The sequence below is a fragment of the Lissotriton helveticus genome, chromosome 1_1 (genome assembly GCF_964261635.1).
Source record: "Lissotriton helveticus chromosome 1_1, aLisHel1.1, whole genome shotgun sequence".
In the NCBI taxonomy this organism is placed as follows: domain Eukaryota; kingdom Metazoa; phylum Chordata; class Amphibia; order Caudata; family Salamandridae; genus Lissotriton; species Lissotriton helveticus.
The window spans coordinates 634,223,590-634,247,274 of record NC_136057.1 but is presented as its reverse complement, the minus strand read 5'-3'; the positions used below and the strand labels follow the sequence as shown (position 1 = coordinate 634,247,274).

At 40.9% G+C, this 23,685-nt stretch overlaps 1 protein-coding gene across 1 annotated transcript in view; it reads right to left on the bottom strand.

Annotated features, from left to right (window-relative positions):
• The window catches only part of DHTKD1 (dehydrogenase E1 and transketolase domain containing 1), a 1,484,612-nt gene that overhangs the window by 531,538 nt on the left and 929,389 nt on the right, over nucleotides 1-23,685 (bottom strand). The window contains exon 11 of the mRNA XM_078674167.1: nucleotides 8,818-8,968. Coding sequence (XP_078530293.1) covers nucleotides 8,818-8,968 — 151 coding nt within the window. The remainder of the gene's footprint in view (nucleotides 1-8,817; nucleotides 8,969-23,685) is intronic.

The window sequence follows — 23,685 nt, the reverse complement described above, 5'->3', positions numbered from 1 at the left end:
TTATTGCCTCTAACTGATAGAAGTATCATTTTTATTTTAGTCATGTATATAATTGTGTATTGAATGTCATTTTGAATTAGCCTCGTTTAGATGGCTGGACATCACCCATAATTCATTCACCAATTGTGATGTATTTTAACATTGTTGTTTAATGAAGAGTACCAGGAAGGGGTACTACTTTTTATAATTGAAGCCAGCATTACTTCTTTTTGATACACGGTAGTATCTATTTTATAATTGATGAGTTATTTTAATTTGTATACAATAATGTATGATTCACTGTTTTAACCTAGGGGGTATTTCCACCAGCAATGAACTGTTTGGTCCTGATGATGGTCTACATGACGGCAGCATCATAGACCGAAACGTCGACATCTTCATCATCTCCATCAACGTTGCTTTGGCACGAACACACAACCATCGCTGATTAATTTTGCTGGTTGTTTGTCTTAATTGTTAGGAGTTGATGTGCAGTTTTGAACTGAAGTGTTTATGTTGTTTATACCTCTGTTCATAACTTTTTTGCTCAAAATTTGTTGGTTCATATGTCTCCCCATATGTCTATTTGCAAACTGCAATACTAAAAATCCATAAACTTCTTATGAATACATTTCTACTCCTTCCGTGTATCTTTTTCCTTCCAGTGATTCATTCCATTGTATGAATTTCCTTGATATGTGATATTCTGTTGATACACTGGAGTGCGATCATTCTAATACGACTCCAAACGGAGTAGATTTTTTCTCAGAATCAAGTCCCTTGTAGCACCCCTTGACCTTAATTATCCTGTGCCCAAGCCTACAAGGGTAAATTGGGTTTCCCCTGCCTTTATCAAGTATTGACAGACGGCCCCACAGTATCTCAGAACACACAGCCCTGGCAGGTACAGTGAGCTAGTTCTGTTTTATGTGTAGCAAGAATTTGGAATCCTTGCACTTTGCCCTCTTCTATTTTTATATAGAAAATACTTACTAAAAGCACTTCTTGATGCGTCACTCGAGGTGTTTTGTCTTTACCTGCATACAAAAGATAGGTTTGATACTATGGCTGTTTCGACCCAGGTTGTTCAGTCACTACAAATATTGTATCATGGACCATCTGGTGATATAGAATGACATGTGGAGTATATCTTTTCCAAATGACCTTCCGTAGCTTCTGTGTTTCTTTGCTCTAAATCAGTGTTGTTTTGTGACTAGAGAAGATTAGGGTAAAAATGCTGACAGTTACTGCTTGGATGCTTAAGTCCCTCAGTACTTCTGGGTCCGTGATATATTTCACAAAATATTACGCTATATCAAGCTCATCAATCGACTACAACGCTTCCAAAACGTCTGATCCTCGATGTACCACGACACGGGCCACATCACCCCCACCTGTGAAACCTGCACTGGCTCCCCGTCAACAAGAGGATATCCTTCAAGCTCCTCATCCACGCACACCAGGCACTCCACAAGACCGGCCCAGCCTACCTCAACAGACGGCTCTCCTTCTACACCCCCAACCGCCAGCTACGCTACGCCGACCTCTAACTCGCCACCGTCCCGCGCACCCGAAGAACAACCACCGGCGGGAGATCCTTCTACCACCTCGCCCCCAAGACATGGAACACCCTCCCACTGAGCTTACGACAGACCCAAGACCTACTGACCTTTAGGAGGACACTAAAGACCTGGCTGTTCGATCAAAAAGCGGCAACCACCTCCCCCTCCCCCCCCCCACCCCAGCGCCTTGAGACCCTCACGGGTTTGTAGTGCGCTTAACAAATGATTGATTGATTGATTAATGGTGATCTTTGATGCAGTATCAAAGGCTCCGTACTGAAATTAAAAGGCCAACAGTACTACATGGTCCGCAACAGCTGCCCAAAAGTATACTCCAATTAAGAAACTTGGACCCACCATATAGGATACAGCAACTGAAATACCTGGTCTATATGACCTAAGTGATAAGACTCTGAGGGGAAGGATGGTCATGAATTGCTTTAATACTTTAATAAAAGCAGGCTTACACATAAGATTTCAGGCACATAGAAGACTGGAGGTCAAATGTTAACATCGCAGAACACATAGTATGGTTAAAAAATTGTAATATTCGTAACTAACAATGATACGTAAATCCAATTGCTTTGTTTAAATCAAGAGAGTCACTTTGTGTCATGAATAATACATAAGTTCTGAATATGTATAAAGTGACCTACTTGACTAACAAATAACACTGTTGATCACTCAAAAAAAAAAGCAGGCTTATACACGCCCATGGTTTGCCCCTGAACACACACTGCTTCCTTGCCTCTTCCCTGGTCTGCCTCTGAATCCTCTTTCCACTTCAGTTCCTTTCCCTGCATCCTCAACCTTCTATTGGTTTATGCTATGTACAAGGGTAGGGGCATCTAGAACGCAACAGTACAGGTTACAAACAATAAGCATCTGACAAGGAAAATTAAGTTTACAAGGTTGTCCAAACCAAAGGGTAACGTCACATGCCGAGTCATGCCTCGACACACCATACCAATTCATAATCAATATCTGCAATTGTTTTATTCTATATGTTCGATGTGTAATTTCATGTTTTCAATGGGTAGGGACCATGAGTCATGACATAAATTAGCAAAGAGAGCTATGGAGGGGAAGAGTAAAGAGCTATGGAGGGGAAGATGGCGGCAGGATAGTCTGCCCGGTCGGGGGCTCCGTGTTTGTTCTGCTGAAAATGCGCTTCGAATGAGGAGAACCATGCAAAAAGTTCCAGGAATGCCAGTTTGATGTCAAACTAATCTAAATTCTCCCTGCTGAACTTGACAAAAACTCAAACCCACAAGCCCTACTGCCCCGTCGCCCACGACTTGAGACCTGAGATCTCTCCCGGCAGTAGAAAGAATCACAGCCGAAAGAACTGTGCAACCCTGCGCTACCCTCAACAACCCCGCTGGGACCTGAGAACCTCTCTAACAAATTCAGAAGCGGCGAGGCTACGAGGCTGCAAGATGCGGCGGTGATCGAGCAATGCTACAATCCACAAAGCTGTACTCACTGAGGTGGGCCACCGCGTCCAGGTAGAAGGAGACATCAGCGGTCCCGGCACTGAGCGGCGTGTTTCGAGCCTACGCAGGATTGTGGGATGCGGCTTCGAACGCTCACAAGAATTGCCGGAGAGCTGTTGCAAAGATCCCGTTCCTCTTCCGGGGCAGGGAGGATGGCGTGAGCACAAGCAGAACGAGCAGAGCAAGTGAAACATGTGGAATCACTCGTGAGAAGGGTAAAGGAAAAAGATCTCCTAAACCATACACAGGCAGTGTGGAGCCAACAAGGAGACTTCCCGAACAGCACATGAGCAGGGTAAGCAGTGGTTGGGGAGGGAAAGGAGCGGAGGGGGTCGTGGGTGGAGGAGGATCAGAAAAGCCAGAAGGGATACAAGGGACACAAGAAAGTAGAGCGAAACAAACCATAGAACCCTTAGAAGCAGCTACACTCATTGGCACCAAAGAAGGGGGAAGGGGAATTTTAAAGCCCATAGACATCGCTAGCTCAACAGGATCGCCCGAAAATAAGGAGGAGGGGAAAGAACTCAACACAGAGCAGGGGAGGCGGACATCCTATTGTCTGACGAATAGACAGTTTGTTAAGCTAAATCAGCCAGCATCAGTAAAACAAGTGTTATCCCATGCAGCACTAAAAGAAAGGCCAGGAAGCCGACAAGAATAGAAGCTTCAATTTCTAAGCTGAAAAAAAAGCAGGTAGGGGAGAAAGAGGAGGTCGGAGGGGGAGTAGTAGTATCAAAAGTTAGGGTTACCCCTTCTTTGAGGTCATTTTTTAAAGTACAACAAGTGCAGCAACAGGCTCAGAATCAGCAGGAACAAGGGCAGGGGCAAAAGGATAAATCTCAACAACCAGTACAGATAAGTATGGAGGACTTGACAGTACCGAGTTCCGCAATCAGCTCAGTAATGACAGAATCGGCAGGGAATCCTATAGATAGCCCAGTAGATAATCCTAGCCAGAGCTCAACTGACCTTTTCCTAGAAAAAATGCTGGAAGAAATGAGGTCAAAATTCGCAATCTCAGAATATAACCAAAACAAGATACAGGATGCTTGCGAAATACTGTATACCAAACTCAATGCTCTAGGAGACAGAGTAACAGTGGTAGAAGCTGCAGTAGACTCACTAAGTAAGAAAGTGGACTCAAACCAAAAAGAGATTAGAACCCTGAGGGCAAAAGACAAAGGCATTAACGAGAAAATTGAGGCACTGGAAAACCAAGCCAGAAGGAACAATCTCAGAATTCTGAGTGTACCAGAGGGGCGAGAAGGAACAGACATTAAAAAGTTCACTATTTCATTCCTTGAAGAATATTTCCCTTGGAGTAAGACAGCCGGGTTAGAGAAAGACATCCAGAGGGTGCATCGGGACCCTTTTGGGTTAAATAAAGAAAGGAAAACCCAGAGGAAAATACTATTAAATTTTAGAACATACACTCTCAAAGAGAAGATTCTGAGTGAAGCCCTGAAAAAAGGGACGTACAACAAAGATGACTGGTCCTTTAGAATCCGCTCTGATATCGCCAAAGTAACCCAAGACAGGCAGTGGGAGTTGGGGCAGCTAATGTCGGAGCTAAAGTCCCTGGGGGCTTCGGTCCAGATGAAATTCCCAGCCTCCCTCAGGATTATGTGGAGGAATAAGATGCACAATATCAGGGACCCAAGAGAAGTCGAACAGTTCCTGGAACAAATGAGCGATCAAATGCGTGACCAAACGTATGATTAATAATATCTGACTAAAACAAGTAAAGAAAAGATGTATAATCAATGACAGAGAGGCAAACATGGAGCTCACAGTGGGCTATTAATACAGCTCCCCCGAACAAAACAAATAAGCTTGCCAAAAATGAGGGAATGGTTGGGGCTCTATATAAAAGATTTGAGTCTGGTGGATATCTGGAAGGAGAAAGGGGATAAGAAATATAATTTTACATTTCAGAATAAAAAACTTGGGCTACAATCCAGAATTGACTATTTTCTGGTGGACCAGTGCTTAGTAGAAAGAACACAGAAGGTGGAACATATTCCAGCACACCTTTCCGACCATTCAGCTGTTCAAATTACAATGCAACTTAATGGTAACAACTCAGGATCAAGATCGACAATCGACCATACCATCTTTGCAGACCATCAGATTATTGGGCAGCTTAAGCAAGAGACTGAGTTCTATTTCGAAAATAACAAAGCTGGCGTCTCAACACAAATTGTCTGGGATGCGTATAAGGCAGTAATCAGGAGCACGATTTTTAGCCTAGCAGTACATAAATCTAGGAGGACAAAACAGGAGATCTACCAACTAGAAAGCAGTATTACATCACTTGATCTACAGATAACAGCAGAAATAGTACCTTCTAGAAAAGGGCATCTGGAAGCAGACAGACTAAAACAAAAAGAATCTCTCACAGAAATCTTAGAAGACAGTGTGAGAGAAAAATGGGAAGCTAGCAAACTGTCTCAATATGAATACAGGGAAGGATGCGGAAAGTTGCTGGCATGGAAAACCAAAAGGGACCAGTCTAGAAATAAAATAGTCAGCATTGATCCCCGCAATTCCACAAGTCCGAGCTCAGAGGATGCTGTAATAAGACAAGAGTTTACAGCCTACTTCTCAGACCTCTATACTGAAGATAGTAATCCAACAAGAGAAGAAATAAAGTTATTCCTGGATGCTCAGGACCTCCCAATCTTATCCACTGCAGGGAAAAAAGAACTAAACACAGAGATTACAAATAAAGAAGTTGAAGAAGCCATAAAAAGCCTTAAGAGAGGAAAAGCAGCAGGCCCAGACTCTCTCCCGAACGAGTTCTTCATAAGGCTGAGAGACTCTCTGGTTACACCTTTAACAGCCTTATTAAATACAATCTTCATAGAAAAAAGCGCACCTCCAGACTCCTGGAACGACGCTACTATATTCATCCTCCTAAAACCGGGTAAAAACCCCAGAAAATGCGAATCTTACCGCCCAATCTCTATCTTGAATTGCGATTATAAAATATATACGCAAATTATGGGAAAAAGATTAGGGCGACTAGCTGGTTCATTGATCAACACCGATCAAAAAGGCTTTGTGGTAGGTACACACTTGCAAGACCTAACACACGAACTTATTGGGGCAATCGATATAGCTATTAATGAAAAACTCCCCCTATCCATAATCACCTTCGACGCAGTCAAAGCGTTTGATAGGGTTAATTGGGCATATCTAAACGAAGTTTTAGAAAAATATAATTTGGGAGAGAATTTCCAAGGGATGGTCAAAGGGATTTACAGCTCTCCCAGGGCCAAAATGTTAATGAATGGAGACTTTACTGAAAACATACGAATAAAGAGAGGAACAAGACAAGGGTGTCCCCTCTCCCCGCTACTTTTCAATTTATACATTGAACCTATGGTAGACAGCCTTAGAAAGCATCTCCCCATATCCCCTTTCTCATACCAAGGTTGGCATAAAAAGGTCGCCTTGTACGCAGACGACCTTATGATCTTTACTAGGGACCTGAATGGATCCATCAGTGCAATAGAAGACACGCTCCATAATTTTGGGAAAGTGTCCGGCTATCAAACCAATCAGTCTAAAACTGGTCATGAGCTGGAATGTGCATACCAACAGTCCCTATAACAAGGAGAAAATCAGATGCTTAGGCATCGCCCTCGTCAAAGATCTAGACAAAGTGGCACATATAAACATCCATAGAATTGAAGAGGAAGTAGGGAAGTTGCTAAAAGTATGGGGAGGCCTTCTGCTGACGCTATTTGGAAAGTCAAACATTGTTAAAATGTCAATCATCCCAAAATGTACTTTTACCTTAAGCGCCATTCCGCTAGAATTCAAGAGAGAGACAATAAAGAAAATCCAGGGGGAACTTTCAAGCTTTATCTGGTCTTCGAAAGGATCTAGAATCGCATGGAGCAAACTAAGAAGAAAAAAGGAGCAGGGGGGGGGGGGGGATAGCCAATCCTGACCTACTAGAGTACTACAGAGCCTTTCAATTTAAATTCATTAGACCACTTTTGAATACTTTTGAGAATTACCCGCAATATCTCCAAGCAATGACCAGAAGAAACAGCCACTTCCTTTATAAATTCAGCCATCCGAAATACTTCAAAAAGGTGAAGCTAAAGACTCTAAAATCCGCTGCAAAATTAGGGTATCACATAAGGAACACTCTGAATATACCATATTTCAGTGAGCTAGCCCCAATATGGGAGTCACCAGGCACACCAGACTGCCTTAAAGACAGTTTTGCACTCCCCTTGAAAACAGCTGGGATAGAGGAATGGGGTCAACTAATGTCGCAGAACAAGACAATAGATTGTGAGCAGTTATCATTAACAACAAATGCATCTCTAGCAAAATTCAAATTTTACCAACTTTCAAGCTGGGCAAAATCACTGAAAGAAAATAAAAAGGGAAACCTAACCCTTGAGACTGAGGTGAGGAAGAAGGAGCCCTTTCCTAAAGAAATTTCCCACTGGTACTGCTCCCTTATATCAGCAGGGGAGGAGGACTTCCAGATTCCGGAGAAAACCTGGGGGCAAGAACTGCCGACGCTGGATATAAAAAAAAACTGACAAGTATCTATGGAGAAATGCTGGTCTTTTGTAACATCTGCTGCCCTAAAAAGGAACCATTTATTCACCACCCACAGAGCCTATTGGACACGAAGAAGCTTTCCAAGTTCAACGGGGCCAAAGTGAAGAACTGCCCAAAATGCGGACTGGAAAAAGCAAACGATCAACACATGTTTCGGCAGTGCCCTCAGCTCGAAGGTTTCTGGAACGAAGTGGGTAAGACATTAAGCAAAGTACTAGGAAGAGCTCTGATCGTAAGTATAGATCTTGTTATTTTAGGCGTTGTGAGTCCTAATTTCTCGGAAAAATTATCTAGAAAGCAAGAGAATCTGCTCTTTTTATTGATTTTATTGGCTAGAAGAGAGATCTGCATTAAGTGGGTAAGCCCAGTACCACCTATGCATGGAGAGTGGCTGGCTTCAATATTAAGAATATATAAACTGGATAGAAAAAGGGTACCTAGTAAAAAATATAATTTCTGGGAGATATGGGAAGACTTCCAATGCGTTTTATCTCAAAGTCCAATGATTATGCGATGGCAATAATAGACCAGGCAAAAGCCTGCTCGAGTAGCCAGAATGGCTAGCTCAACGCCAGCGCAGAAATTTATTGAAATAGTAATGGAAATAAGGGGATTCCATCTTCTCTAAACCCAAAGGGAGACTGCCCAGACAGGAAACGCGAAATAGGGGCAGTGAAGGACTAGGATAAAGAGAGATGGGGCTCCGACAACTCCTTACTAACACTATTGCACAATGAGGACTAAAAAGAAAAAAAAATGACATAAATTTGCATTTTGTTGGGCGACTTAAAGCACCTAGATAGTAAAAGCAGGGGCAGCATCCAGGTTTATACGTGCACAGGTCTCTATTTTTGCTTAAAACAAACGTCTGTACCAATGAGGGTTCCAACCACCTACATTTTAATGTTCAGCTTAGATACAAGTAGGTAGGGACCATCGCCAGAAAAAAATTGCAAAGGCAAACATATCAGCAATTAATGACATTCAAATTTTGAATATTCATTTAAGATGCCTTTGAAAAAATACCTTTATTTATTTTAGAAACACACGCACAGCAAACGTTAGCCTGCAGTGACAAATCATATTCAATGCTAAGCATACATGCGCATTAAAAGTGATCATTAATGCCAGTTAAGCCAATAAAGTTTTTTAAACTGATTAAGAACCGCTTATTTCGGTTTAATTCTCACCTCCAGAGATAAACGTGTCAAATATTATCTGTGCGCCATTGAAGAAATCTCCAAACTGAGCTTCCCAAACTGTCAGCAACTTTGGACTTTCAATGCTCATTCCATACTCAAAGCCCAGAACAGCTTCTTCGGACAGTGCACTATTGCTGACCTAAAACCAAAGCAAATATGTTAGTTAACAACTGTAATAAAAATGTAAGACACTAGTACAATCATACTTCTGGGGCTCAAGTTATATCAATCGAGCCAGACTGAAGTAGCAACCGAAAAGCAACAACCAAAGTAACTTTTCACTACATTATGGCAATTCACTTTGGAGTAGAACAACAGATATAAACAAACGGAAAAGAGAGCACATATAGAACTGAAACCCATATTTATGAATAAATATACGGTTGGCAGCCAAGTACATTATATATGCATAGAAATATTGGACTACACATACCCCTTAGCTGAGGAAAACAGTACACAAAGAAGTGCGAGTGGGACATGGATACCATACGCGGGGATTCTTCCAGCGCCATGGCGGAAGAACGTTCATCCCATACGGATATGCTAATCATTTGATAAACTGTGGGTTCCTACAATTTATTTTCAGATTACTCCTCATGCCTCGTCTGTTAACTAACCTGTTAGAGGTAAATACACAAGCAGTGGTTTAAGGCTTGATTCACTGCCAGTCCTTGTGTTGTTGGATGCTACAATAAATCATCATTGACAAAGCCAGGGGGTCTCACTATTTCTACAGAAGTAATGCCTTTTTCATACAATTAAAAAGCTCTAACCTGCACTTTTGCAATGCAGGCCTCAGTACTTTAGGCCACTGTCAGGGCCCCCCTAAATTAGATGTGCGTGCTTTCTGTAGCAGGCTGCTGTGTCCAACGCTTTTACTAGACGTTAAAAAAACAGAACTTGACTCTTTTCCATACGACCGCTACCTCAGGGCAAATGACATGTCCACTGTAGAGGCGTAGGTAGGTTCTAATGGTAGGATAAGTGGGGTAGGTTAGTTATGGTAGGTTAGATAGCTATTATACGATAGGTATGACAGGGAAATAGGTGTAATAGGTTAGGTATAGCATGCTAGGCTATGGCAGGGTAGCTACAGTATTTTAGGTTGGTTAAGTATGGTAGGCATGGTACGTAGGTATGTTAGGTTGGATGATGCAGGTAAGTCAGCATGCTAGGCAGGTAGGTAGCTAGCATAGGTTATGGTTGATAGGTTAGGATAGGTGAGGTATGGTAGGTATGGAAGATATGGTAGACTACTCATTGTAAATACATAAGGCAAAGTAGGTGAAGTATGGTAGGCATAGGAGGTCGTTGTGGCAGGGAGCTATGATAAGGTATTTTAGGTTAGATATGTTAGAAAAGTATGGTAAACTAGTATGAAAGGTTGTTAGGTTAAGTATAAAAGCAGTGTTAGTTTGGTACGGAAGGTAGATATGACAGATTTGGTAGGTTCGTTATGGTAGCTATAGAAGCTATGGTGGTTAGTTAGGGTACATATGGTAGATTAGATAAAGTAGATGAAGTATTGTATGTAGGTACAGTAGAATGATATGAACGTTTACATATGGTAGGTAGGCTAGGTATGGTAAGAGGACATGGTATGGCATACTTGTATGAGAAATCAGATTTGGTTGGGATGGTAGATTTGTTATTATAGGCCAGGTCAAGTAAGATCTAATAGCATGTTTTAAATGATTATACTTTGTGTGCACTATAACAGCATTTTCAAGACTTCTTGCCTACAGATCACAACATTATTCATAAAAAGCACAAACATGTAGTGTACTTAATAAAGTACATTTTATGCTTATAGATGAGAAGCTTATTATAGTTTATTATTTTTGATACTGTTAATTGTTTGTGCTAAGGGCTTTCAAGTCTAAGCATGTAATATAAATGATCTTGTTTTTTTATGCTAGTTGCTTGCAATTTAACGCATGAAATATAAATAAAATCCAGTCTTGTACGAAAACAAAAAGGGTTTATCTATACAATTCCATGTAGGTGCTCATTATTCTCAATAATATTGATATTATTACTAACAATAATATTTATTATTCAATAACAGTACCTTTCTGAATAGATTGCAATAGCACAGTAAAATTGTACCCTCAAAGGAGAGTATTATCAAATCGAGACACAAAATAAAATTTGTATTGAAAGTGGTGAATTGAAAGGAGACAAACAGCAAAACAAGTGTCGCTAATGCCAATAGTTCTTTATTATGAATGAGAGTACCCTTTGTGCCATTCATGTGTTTAGGAATTCAATAAGTCATCATAAATCCACTCTGTCAGCCATCTTTGAACTCATGTATCCATTTACAGACTCATTCTTGCATTCACCCTCTGACAAAACCACAGTAAAACACACAAACTCAACAACATATGCAAGATAAATCTAAATTATACAAGTAGAAAAAAGAAAACATGCTGGCATTTAAACATGACAGGCAAATGCCTGCTATAACAGAACTAAGTAAGCTATAATTGTTTTAAAGCTCAGTATGGTCACCACATTTAGAACCAATATATTGGCCATCTTGAAGTGGTAAAACAACAGTATACTATGGACAACAGCATTCCATAAAGCCCTCCTGGTTTAGAGGAAATGACCAAGTGGGATGCGGCATACAGCAGATGAAACTAGCAGCAAATAACCAACCCTTTGCACTGCCAAAACAGCTGTATAGACCTCTTAAGAAACAATAAATAAACAGAGGAGAGACAAAGAAATAAAATGGGAACTATTCAGCACTAAAGGACGGGCCAACCAGCCCTTACACTGAAGCATACTCACATTTAGGTAGATTTACACATATGATCAGAAAATGCCAACATTTACAGGGCAAGAGAGCAAATGACTGATGTGAACTGAACCTTCACCACATGCAGTTTGATGTCATGTATGAAAGTTGAGTGTAAATGACACTCAGACAGACCAATAGAAAAAGAGAGCTGACCCAGAGGCCATCTATGTATCTATATGGATATACATTTAGATCTATAGATGTACATATTATGTAATGTTTTCTTTAGTACACGATCCAGGCAGTCAGCTAAGAAGAGTCTAGCAAGATTTATTACAGTGCAAATCTTCTCTCCCTGAAGTTCGTCAGAAGCAGTAACCAAAATCATTCCATACAAAGGTAATCTGAAATGTCTTCGAACAAAAGAACTATAGGCTTTGACTTGGAGAAATAACAATCCATCCTTAAAAGCCTATTGATCTTAACACAGGCTTTTCACAATCAATATGTCAGTGCTGACGCGCTTATAACTTTTTATAACAAACAGATCAGACCCTTGGCAACAGAAATATGTTGTCCTAGTGAACAAATCAAGCTTGTAACTGTTAAGTTATTTATCACCATGAAGGGGCGCTAGAGAGCCCGGAGCAAGATGGCAGCACTGTAGTGCAGCTCTGCCGGTCGAGATTACTATCCGCCCACTATCCTGCCATATTGACGCCATCCACAGCTCTACTTCACATATCTTGCCTCTCTGACTATCGAGGCGCACTTTGATGCCGTTGCCTTGGCGAATATGAGCCTGTAACTGCCTGTTTTACTTCGCTTTGCCCTGGCACAAGATGGCGGCCCCACGGTGAAGATACATTCTAAGCTCCTTGAGGGTGCCTGCTGACTGCCCCGCCGCTGTGCCCGGATCCTGCGGCGAAGGTCGGGAGCTGCGGGAGTGCAAGCGCACTGATTTATGATTGCTGAGCTGCCGGAGGTCTGAGGTCAGCGTCAGTGCTCTCTCGTGCCACGGAGCTCACCCACCATTGCAGAGACCGGCGTGAGAAGGTGTGGCATCTGCATTGCGGCCCCCCCGCCCGGCCTGCTGCGTGGCTCCCGGGACATATCCGGGGCAGTGGCGACACTCGCAGTGCCTGTCAGCCCGATTGCCGCAATACCGCTGCGAGACCCTGCACGCTCGGTAAATGTATGATGCGACGGCCGCCCCGCTCTTGATGCGACGGCCTGACGCTGGGAAACGGGTGAGCGCTGTGTCTTCTAGGCCACAGTTGAAACTTCCCCCTATGCACATTGTAGGCCCTGTGCATGCGGTAGTGGGGTTTTATATTCAACGGCCTGACACATGAGGAAGTGGAGCTCTGGAGATTATCACAGCGTTGGGAGCCCTGTGACGATCTATTCTGCATGACACAGAGGAGTTCATGTGATCCTCTACTCTTACAGGTGCCATGAGGGGCTTGCTCCGCAAGGCCTGGGACCTTTGAGCCTGCATTACCACCGTCCCCTATTACAGTGTCCACACTATAACTCTAATTTTTTCCAGCGCTGCATTTTATCTGCGCACTAACCGCCACAACACTCTGCCAATGGACAGGCTGCGGTGAGGGACGAGCAAGCTGCAGCGTGTGGGGTTTCGAAGAAGGCTGTGCTGAAAGGAGTACAAATCAGAGGGCTGTCAATTATCTGGTTGCGATGCTTGCGCCTAACTGGAGAGTCTCCCTGCTGCTGGATTGTGCAACTTTTAACTTTACTTCTGTTTGCTTATCTCTGGTGCCCTACCGACTGTGTGGAACTTTGCGCTGTGCTGCAGTCCCCGGCATATCAAAAACCTAGCAGCTGGTGGTCTGCGCTGGCATAAGTCGCAACAAGAAAACGTGCACCAAACATCTTGTAATACTCTACTTCTCAGGGTCCTGCAAAATCTGCTGCAACAGTGGCGACTTGGTGATCCCCTGGTGCCCCGCCATCTGCCCCCAAGTACGATTTCACTCTTGCTGTGTGTACTCACTCTACCTCACACCTCAATATGGGAAGAACGGATAAGCAGCAGACCAAACTGCAGTTTGAGGTAAAAAGAACTCTAAGCCCCAAACTCCCAATGCCTCTGACACTAAGCCAGATCTTGAAGCAGGATCGAGCACTAAACTGGAATGTAGGCTGATGAATATGTAACAGAGCGTACACACTATTGATGCCAAGATAGACCATCTGTACCTGCGCATAGACAATATGGCGGCGAAGCTGGAGAAACATGACACTCGGATTGCAGAGGCTGAGCAGCGCATCTCTACTACGGAGGATCATATGGAGGCGGTTGGCACATCCTGCGCCAGCATGGAGAAAATACTGGAGGTAATAAGGGCCAAGAATGAGGACATCGAAGCACGCTCCCGCAGAAACAATCTGCGTATAATTGGAATTTCAGAATCAACCAACACTGGGTCTATGGAATCCTATGTCGATAGCACCCATAGGATGTATAGACTTACAAGTCCACCCAGTTAATCCCGAGACCATCTCAACTAGAATTATCATCTCGGATAACTCTCCAAACCAGCAGAAGTCAGGAACTCGCAATTAAGTCCGGGTGCCAGCGCCCTCGTTCACTCAAATGGAAGTCCCAATAAGACTCCTCAGAACAACGGGGTCCAGGGAAAGGCTCCAGGAACCATCAACAGCGATGTTAATACCGACAATAATACCATCATCAAGCTGGAATTGTTAACTCCAGCATTCACTTGACTACAGTCAGACCCGGCGTTTATCACACCCGGCAGCAGTAAAGGGAAGGCTGGGGGTGAACAAGAAGATAGTATCAAAAAGAAGGAAAGTCCCATTCACCAAATGGACCACAAGGGATATGTCCGGTTTCAGTATTGCTACTGAAGATGTTTAACTAAGAACAGCATGCCAAATTCATGGGCGGGAAAGGCAAAGGTACAGTGTAGTGTTATACAATATAGACCGTATCTCAAGGGGGACAGTTTTAAACTTGCACAAATTACAACAAAAAACTTTAGGCTGTATTAATCATTTGAGACTTTTTGCAACACATGTTTGGTAAAACTCTGTTATCAAATTTATTAACACAATCAATTTAACAATTCATATAATCATTACAACACAATTAAAAAAGCATGTCCGATTGGACATTAATAATTGACATAGAATAAAAATTGTACTCTCTTTATACAAAACAATTAAATTAAAAACAGGAAGAATCACAAAAGTCGACGCGGCGTTTCGGTTTCTCTTTTAGTACACCTTCTTCAGGACTGATTCTAAACAGTTAAAAGACATAGAGTTACCATCCATTTTCACATTTGTAAAGCATTTTACACAAATTTCTCTGTATTCCATATTGTCCCATTTGGTGTGTTAACAGTTGCCTATATATTTTTTTGATCATTTACAGAAAAGTTGCTTAGTCCTCCCAGCCACTTGTCCCAATTATCGTTCACTTAGAAACCACAATAATGCCCTCTACTTTTCATGGTACCATCTCTATATTCTCCATTGATTGTTATTTACTTCATCATTTTCACCCCATGTTTGTACAAATACAATCTTGTTTGCCTTTCCCTTGGACTTCTTATTCCAATGCTGTTAAAATCACTCTTAACAATTATCTATTACCAGCCTACCTTATTCCAGATGGAGTAAAAATGGCTCTACTGGAGGTTACTGGCTACCCCGAGAAGTTTTCTGATTGCTTCTACGGTGGGAGACGAATCACAGGATGCCGTATTCAATTGACAAAATGTGACCTATCTGAACAGAAAGTGTTTATTTTTTAGTGGACCCTCCACTTTTATTCCCATAAGTAACTATTTGCTATTTAGTAGACGATACCACCGCTACATACCTCTTGGATTTAGGATTTTAAATCAGATATGTATTTAATAGCCACCAGTTTTTATAAGCGGACGTTCAGGATCTATGTGTCGATCTAAAGAAACAAAAACTCCCCTTAGTCCATGCTTACACATAAATTAAACTATATTTATTGCCTGCAGGTATCATGTAGTTAACCTGTTACCTGTTGGAATGATGTTTTGTTGCTGAATCTTACTGCCAGGAGGAGCCACCGTATTCAATATCGCTTGGATAGTTCTATTCCTGAAAAATTCAATTAATCCCTCACTCAATATTGTCATACATAATTTCATCTACGATCTAGTTTTCTATTATTCTGTCACTTACCAAATAGGTTATATTGGAGAGCCGCTGCTGACTTAATATTCTTAACATCCGATTAAGGAACAGCAGGTAACAAATCACTCAACTGGGGATAGTGTGGTAATCTGTAAAGGTATTAGGCATAGTCTCATTTATAAGGTTTTCTCACTATGTCACCATTATTAAACACTATTACTCTCAATTGTGTTACCTATTTTTTAATTTTAAGCATTTAGCAAGGAACTAAAGGTTTTTCAAAAATAATGTCCCCTCGGTAATCGATTGGCACATTACCCTTTCTATTTTGTTCGTTTATGATTGCAATTCATACATTATTGCTTGGGCCACTCTGTAAAATACACCCTTATTACTCAGACCGGTCTCCTCTCCTATGGTTACTGCCCATGTCCCGCAGATCTTTTAACGATATCTCATTAGCTTTTTCATGGGTCTTATTCTCGATAACCGAATGCGCGTCAACGAACTCTATATACTAGTGAACTGATCAAATTGCTCACCGATATTCTAACAAAAGCTAAGTAAGAGCCATCCCTCCTTATTTACCTGCTTTATATCTTTCGGCCTCCCTGCTCCTTTCTCCTGGCAGTGCGTCTTGGTCAATGCTTCGGGCACGAAAACGAAAGGGATTCTCGCCACCATCTCTACGGGTTTATATGTCTCCCGCATTTTGATTGGGCGCTCGTTTCGCGTCAGTTGATTGGTCGAAGTTTAACACATCGAGGAACCGTTGTTATGGATAAACAACACTTATCTCGCATTGGTTCCGGGCGTTTAGGCTGTTAATCCCCATTGGTTCAAAACAACAACGCGTTTCTATGGTGATATGCACTGGTATCTTTTCATTGCAATTACGGACGGGTAGTTTCGTATTAGGTTAATATATTGTGCCTATTTTATTTTTCACTAATGAGACACTCGCGAGTCTGTTCTATGCTCTCATCGTCATTACCATTCTCGTCTTTTCTCTTAGGCAGTATTGCACTATGTGTTATCGTGGTGATATTGGTCCCTGTTCTTCACAGAGATGTATCACTTCATAGAGCAAGGACAATATATTGATCTGTGATCACAAGTCACTGCATATTATCTACCCCACATCTTCAGCGTTAATAGATGTATGTTGTATTCATTCATGTACCTTGTAGCCACATGTATTACTGATAATTTCTACAGGTATATTTTACATATTTTAGACATCCCCATAAAGAATATCATGGTTTTACATGTTATCAACCTCATATGCAGTATCTTGGTGGCCATTATTACTTACACTAAGTGTTCTCACAGATTATGGATTTAGGTACCTACTTAGAATTAATGACCTCATTTAATAATTTTCTCCCAGTCTTCTCTTGAGTTCAGACCCATTCTAACACTGTTGAGGGTAGACATATAGAATTGTTCCCTTTTTTTTCTTTTATCATTGCAACTGCCTCCTCTTTTATTCATGGTTATTCTTTCTAGTCCGCACCATCTCAGATCATCAATCCCATGGCCGGCTGACCTCCAATGTTCAGTGAGGGGCGCTCCAATTTTGTTGGTTCTAAGAGCAGAACGGTGCTCATTTAAACGAACTCTGATTTCCCTGGATGTTTCACCCACATAGGATTTCTGGCAGGGACATTGGATCAAATAAATTGCATTTTTGGTCCTACAGTTGATGAAGCTTTTGATGTTTACCGATCTGTCATTAACTGTGATTTTATTACCTTTGATGATACTTGTACAGTTGACACAACCCATACAGGGATGTGTCCCTGTGGGTAAAGGGTTGCCATCAATAGTAGGTTGCAGCACCTTGGGCGTTTCCCTGTATGTGTGAACAAGAGAATTCCTAATTGTTTTATTTCTCCTAAATGAGAATATAGGCTTTGGGATGGGTATATTCGTTTTGTCTGATATCAGATGCCAGTTTCTGTTGATGATATTTTTAACTTGATGGCTGACTTGTGAGAAATTAGTAACAAACATGACAGGTTGTTGCTCTTTTTGACTATCCTCCTTTGAAATAAAGAGATTTTCCCTGTTAAAATATTTCGCTCGTTTATAGGCGTGTCTGATCATTCTTTTCGGATAGCCTCTCTCTACAAATTTTGTTTTCAAGGTTGTTGCATGTCCCTCATAGTCTTGCATTGAGGTACAATTTCTTCTTAAGCGAAGAAATTGTCCGAAGGGAATATTCTTCTTCTGTGATGCTGGGTGATTACTATCAAAATGTAGCATACTATTCCTATCAGTGGGCTTTGTATACAACTCCACAGTTAGGTAGCCATCAGTCTCCTTAATTATAATATCAAGAAATTCTACGCATTGCTTGCTCATATGTGATGTGAATTTAAGATTCACATCGCCTAGATTGAGCCAGATTAAAAAATCCTTCAAGGTCTCCATTTCACCGGTCCATATAAAAAATATGTCATCTATATACCGTCCCCATTCCGAGATATTCTCATAGAATGGGGCGGTCCTGTTGTAGATGTGCTTATCTTCAAATCTGGAGACATATAGACAGGCCAGGCTTGGAGCACAGGTAGCCCCCATGCTCGTCCCCTTAGTCTGTCTAAATAATTCATCCTTGTATATAAAAATGTTGTTTTTGAGGATCACAGTTATACATTCTAAAATGAACACTTGGTGGTCTGTCAGATCTTGCTGATTACCACCCAGAATTTCTTCCATGATCTTTATAGTGTCATCCTGGGGAATATTCGTGTATAGTGCTTCGATATCCAAAGTCACTAACACTTGGGTCTCCGGATTGAACCTCAATCCTTCGACCTTCTTGTTCATACAAGTCGTATCTTTGATGTAGGCTTTTTGTTGTTGTACCAAGGGTTGTAAAAAGACTTCCACGTACTTACTCAAGGGTTCAGTAAGTGATCCTATGCAGGATACTATGGGTCTCATGGGGGGGTCTAGAATATCCTTGTGGACCTTCGGGAGACCGTACAGTGCCGGAATTAAAGGATCTGTGTTAAGCATAAATGCGAATTCTTCCTCGCATATAATATCCTCATCTTTAGCCAATCTAAGCATTTTCCCTATATCTTCCATCAGGGTATCCCACTCTTCCCTACTGGATTTTTGGTAGTGTGCCCTATTGTTTAAAAGTTTAAACATTCTGTTGTCATAGTCATTACTATCCATAATAACTACACTGCCCCCTTTGTCTGCTGGTTTTACTGTTAGGGTTACATTTCGTTCCAGTGCTTCTAGCGCTGTTTTCTCCTCCTTAGTTAAATTAAAAGGTGTCCAGGTTTTTTGTTTCATGAGATTATCCACACTTTTATCTACAGATCTCTCAAAGGCCTCTACATCTTTATGAACAGTATTGAGTGCCGGGGTCCAAGTAGATTTATTTTTCAACCCTGATTTATTTTGTTTGGGAGGTCTATCTTTCCCATCAAAGAAAATTGGAAGTCTCACCTTTCTGAAAAAGTTTTGTAAATCTCTTTCAAGGGCATATCTATCCACGGGGGAGCAAATAGCATATCCTAAACCCCTTTCAAATAATTTGGTCTCTATCGGTGTTAACTGATGATTTGATAGATTGACCACAGCTCCTCTTTGGGAATTCATTAGTCCCATTGTTTCTGGCTCCTGGTTCGTGGACGTTGAAGGTGTTGGGCTTGTACATATTGGGGTTGATGATTGTAATTGTTTCGACCTCTCCCTCTCCCTCGTTGATGACCAAATGTTTGGTTGCGTTTCTCTAAAAAAGACAAACCTTCTTTCAAAATTGGTTGCTGTTGCTTATTAATTTCCCCACTCTTGTTTTTATCATTTGTTGATTCACCTTCTGAGTCCGTACTCGTATATGAGGAGTCAAAGAACCTAACCCTTTTCCTAGGTTGATTTCTGGGTTGATTCTGCCACTGTCTTCGGGATTGGAATTGTTCCCTGGGGCGTTCATAAAAGTCCTTCTGCAAATAGGGGTAAACAAATTCAGGATTGTAGTTCTCAATATCTTTTTTAAGTTTGTTGCTCTTCTTTTTAATTAGATATTCATTATATCCAGCTACATCATTTTGGATCTCCTCTAATTTAGCTCTCGCATCCTCTAATGCTGTACTCTCCTGCAAACAAGATTGTATTTGTACAAACATGGGGTGAAAATGATGCAGTAAATAACAATCAATGGAGAATATAGAGATGGTACCATGAAAAGTAGAGGGCATTATTGTGGTTTCTAAGTGAACGATAATTGGGACAAGTGGCTGGGAGGACTAAGCAACTTTTCTGTAAATGATCAAAAAAATATATAGGCAACTGTTAACACACCAAATGGGACAATATGGAATACAGAGAAATTTGTGTAAAATGCTTTACAAATGTGAAAATGGATGGTAACTCTGTCTTTTAACTGTTTAGAATCAGTCCTGAAGAAGGTGTACTAAAAGAGAAACTGAAACGCTGCGTCGACTTTTGTGATTCTTCCTGTTTTTAATTTTTAATTGTTTTGTATAAAGAGAGTACAATTTTTATTCTATGTCAATTATTAATGTCCAATCGGACATGCTTTTTTAATTGTGTTGTAATGATTATATGAATTGTTAAATTGATTGTGTTAATAAATTTGATAACAGAGTTTTACCAAACATGTGTTGCAAAAAGTCTCAAATGATTAATACAGCCTAAAGTTTTTTGTTGTAATTTGTGCAAGTTTAAAACTGTCCCCCTTGAGATACGGTCTATATTGTATAACACTACACTGTACCTTTGTCTTTCCCGCCCATGAATTTGGCATGCTGTTCTTAGTTAAACATCTTCAGTAGCAATACTGAAACCGGACATATCCCTTGTGGTCCATTTGGTGAATGGGACTTTCCTTCTTTTTGATACTATCTTTCCCCCCAGTCCCTTATAAGCCTGTGTGGGGTCCTCCTCCTTTTTTATAGATTTATACTCAGCTTGTGAGCTGAGGAGGTTTGGTATTCAACTGCAAATTAGCAGCGTGGTAAAATTTAGGATACCATAACACAATCCTGATTGTGTGTAATAATAATGGAAGGGATAAAAACATATAGTTTTTCCGAAGATCAATTTAATCAACTTATAAATAGTAAATCCCGAAGTACCACCGCAATTAGGTTAGATAAATCGGATGAGGAACAATGGGAGAAACTATGGAACTTAAGAAAGAAAACTGTAAGAGCGGAACTTCATGCAGAGTTCTTAGTAGAATACTGTAAAAATGGGATTATACCCAAGGGCCTCCAGGTCACAAATGAACCTGGTATCTTTATAACAGATAGGAAATTCATAGAAAAATGGACATTGGTAGCCAATCGATGTAGTAGAGATTGGATTCTGTTAATAATAGAAACAGCCAATGAATTCCTAGTGATTGAGAGAAAAGAGATAGAAGACCTAGAGAGCCAACTGCAGGAGAGTACAGCATTAGAGGATGCGAGAGCTAAATTAGAGGAGATCCAAAATGATGTAGCTGGATATAATGAATATCTAATTAAAAAGAAGAGCAACAAACTTAAAGATATTGAGAGCTACAATCCTGAATTTGTTTACCCCTATTTGCAGAAGGACTTTTATGAACGCCCCAGGGAACAATTCTAATCCCGAAGACAGTGGCAGAATCAACCCAGAAATCAACCTAGGAAAAGGGTTAGGTTCTTTGACTCCTCATATATGAGTACGGACTCAGAAAGTGAATCAACAAATGATAAAAACAAGAGTGGGGAAATTAATAAGCAACAGCAACCAATTTTGAAAGAAGGTTTGTCTTTTTTAGAGAAACGCAACCAAACATTTGGTCATCAACGAGGGAGAGGGAGAGGTCGAAACAATTACAATCATCAACCCCAATATGTACAAGCCCAACACCCTCAACGTCCACGAACCAGGAGCCAGAAACAATGGGACTAATGAATTCCCAAAGAGGAGCTGTGGTCAATCTATCAAATCATCAGTTAACACCGATAGAGACCAAATTATTTGAAAGGGGTTTAGGATATGCTATTTGCTCCCCCGTGGATAGATATGCCCTTGAAAGAGATTTACAAAACTTTTTCAGAAAGGTGAGACTTCAAATTTTTTTTGATGGGAAAGATAGACCTCCCAAACAAAATAAATTAGGGTTGAAAAATAAATCTACTTGGACCCCGGCACTCAATACTGTTCATAAAGATGTAGAGGCCTTTGAGAGATCTGTAGATAAAAGTGTGGATAATCTCATGAAACAAAAAACCTGGACACCTTTTAATTTAACTAAGGAGGAGAAAACAGCGCTAGAAGCACTGGAACGAAATGTAACCCTAACAGTAAAACCAGCAGACAAAGGGGGCAGTGTAGGTATTATGGATAGTAATGACTATGACAACAGAATTTTTAAACTTTTAAACAATAGGGCACACTACCAAAAATCCAGTAGGGAAGAGTGGGATACCCTGATGGAAGATATAGGGAAAATGCTTAGATTGGCTAAAGATGAGGATATTATATGCGAGGAAGAATTCGCATTTATGCTTAACACAGATCCTTTAATTCCGGCACCGTACGGTCTCCCGAAGGTCCACAAAGATATTCTAGACCCCCCCATGAGACCCATAGTATCCTGCATAGGATCACTTACTGAACCCTTGAGTAAGTACGTGGAAGTCTTTTTACAACCCTTGGTACAACAACAAAAAGCCTACATCAAAGATACGACTTGTATGATCAAGAAGGTCGAAGGATTGAGGTTCAATCCGGAGACCCAAGTGTTAGTGACTTTGGATATCGAAGCACTATACACGAATATTCCCCAGGATGACACTATAGAGATCATGGAAGAAATTCTGGGTGGTAATCAGCAAGATCTGACAGACCACCAAGTGTTCATTTTAGAATGTATAACTGTGATCCTCAAAAACAACATTTTTATATACAAGGATGAATTATTTAGACAGACTAAGGGGACGAGCATGGGGGCTACCTGTGCTCCAAGCCTGGCCTGTCTATATGTCTCCAGATTTGAAGATAAGCACATCTACAACAGGACCGCCCCATTCTATGAGAATATCTCGGAATGGGGACGGTATATAGATGACATATTTTTTATATGGACCGGTGAAATGGAGACCTTGAAGGATTTTTTAATCTGGCTCAATCTAGGCGATGTGAATCTTAAATTCACATCACATATGAGCAAGCAATGCGTAGAATTTCTTGATATTATAATTAAGGAGACTGATGGCTACCTAACTGTGGAGTTGTATACAAAGCCCACTGATAGGAATAGTATGCTACATTTTGATAGTAATCACCCAGCATCACAGAAGAAGAATATTCCCTTCGGACAATTTCTTCGCTTAAGAAGAAATTGTACCTCAATGCAAGACTATGAGGGACATGCAACAACCTTGAAAACAAAATTTGTAGAGAGAGGCTATCCGAAAAGAATGATCAGACACGCCTATAAACGAGCGAAATATTTTAACAGGGAAAATCTCTTTATTTCGAAGGAGGATAGTCAAAAAGAGCAACAACCTGTCATGTTTGTTACTAATTTCTCACAAGTCAGCCATCAAGTTAAAAATATCATCAACAGAAACTGGCATCTGATATCAGACAAAACGAATATACCCATCCCAAAGCCTATATTCTCATTTAGGAGAAATAAAACAATTAGGAATTCTCTTGTTCACACATACAGGGAAACGCCCAAGGTGCTGCAACCTACTATTGATGGCAACCCTTTACCCACAGGGACACATCCCTGTATGGGTTGTGTCAACTGTACAAGTATCATCAAAGGTAATAAAATCACAGTTAATGACAGATCGGTAAACATCAAAAGCTTCATCAACTGTAGGACCAAAAATGCAATTTATTTGATCCAATGTCCCTGCCAGAAATCCTATGTGGGTGAAACATCCAGGGAAATCAGAGTTCGTTTAAAT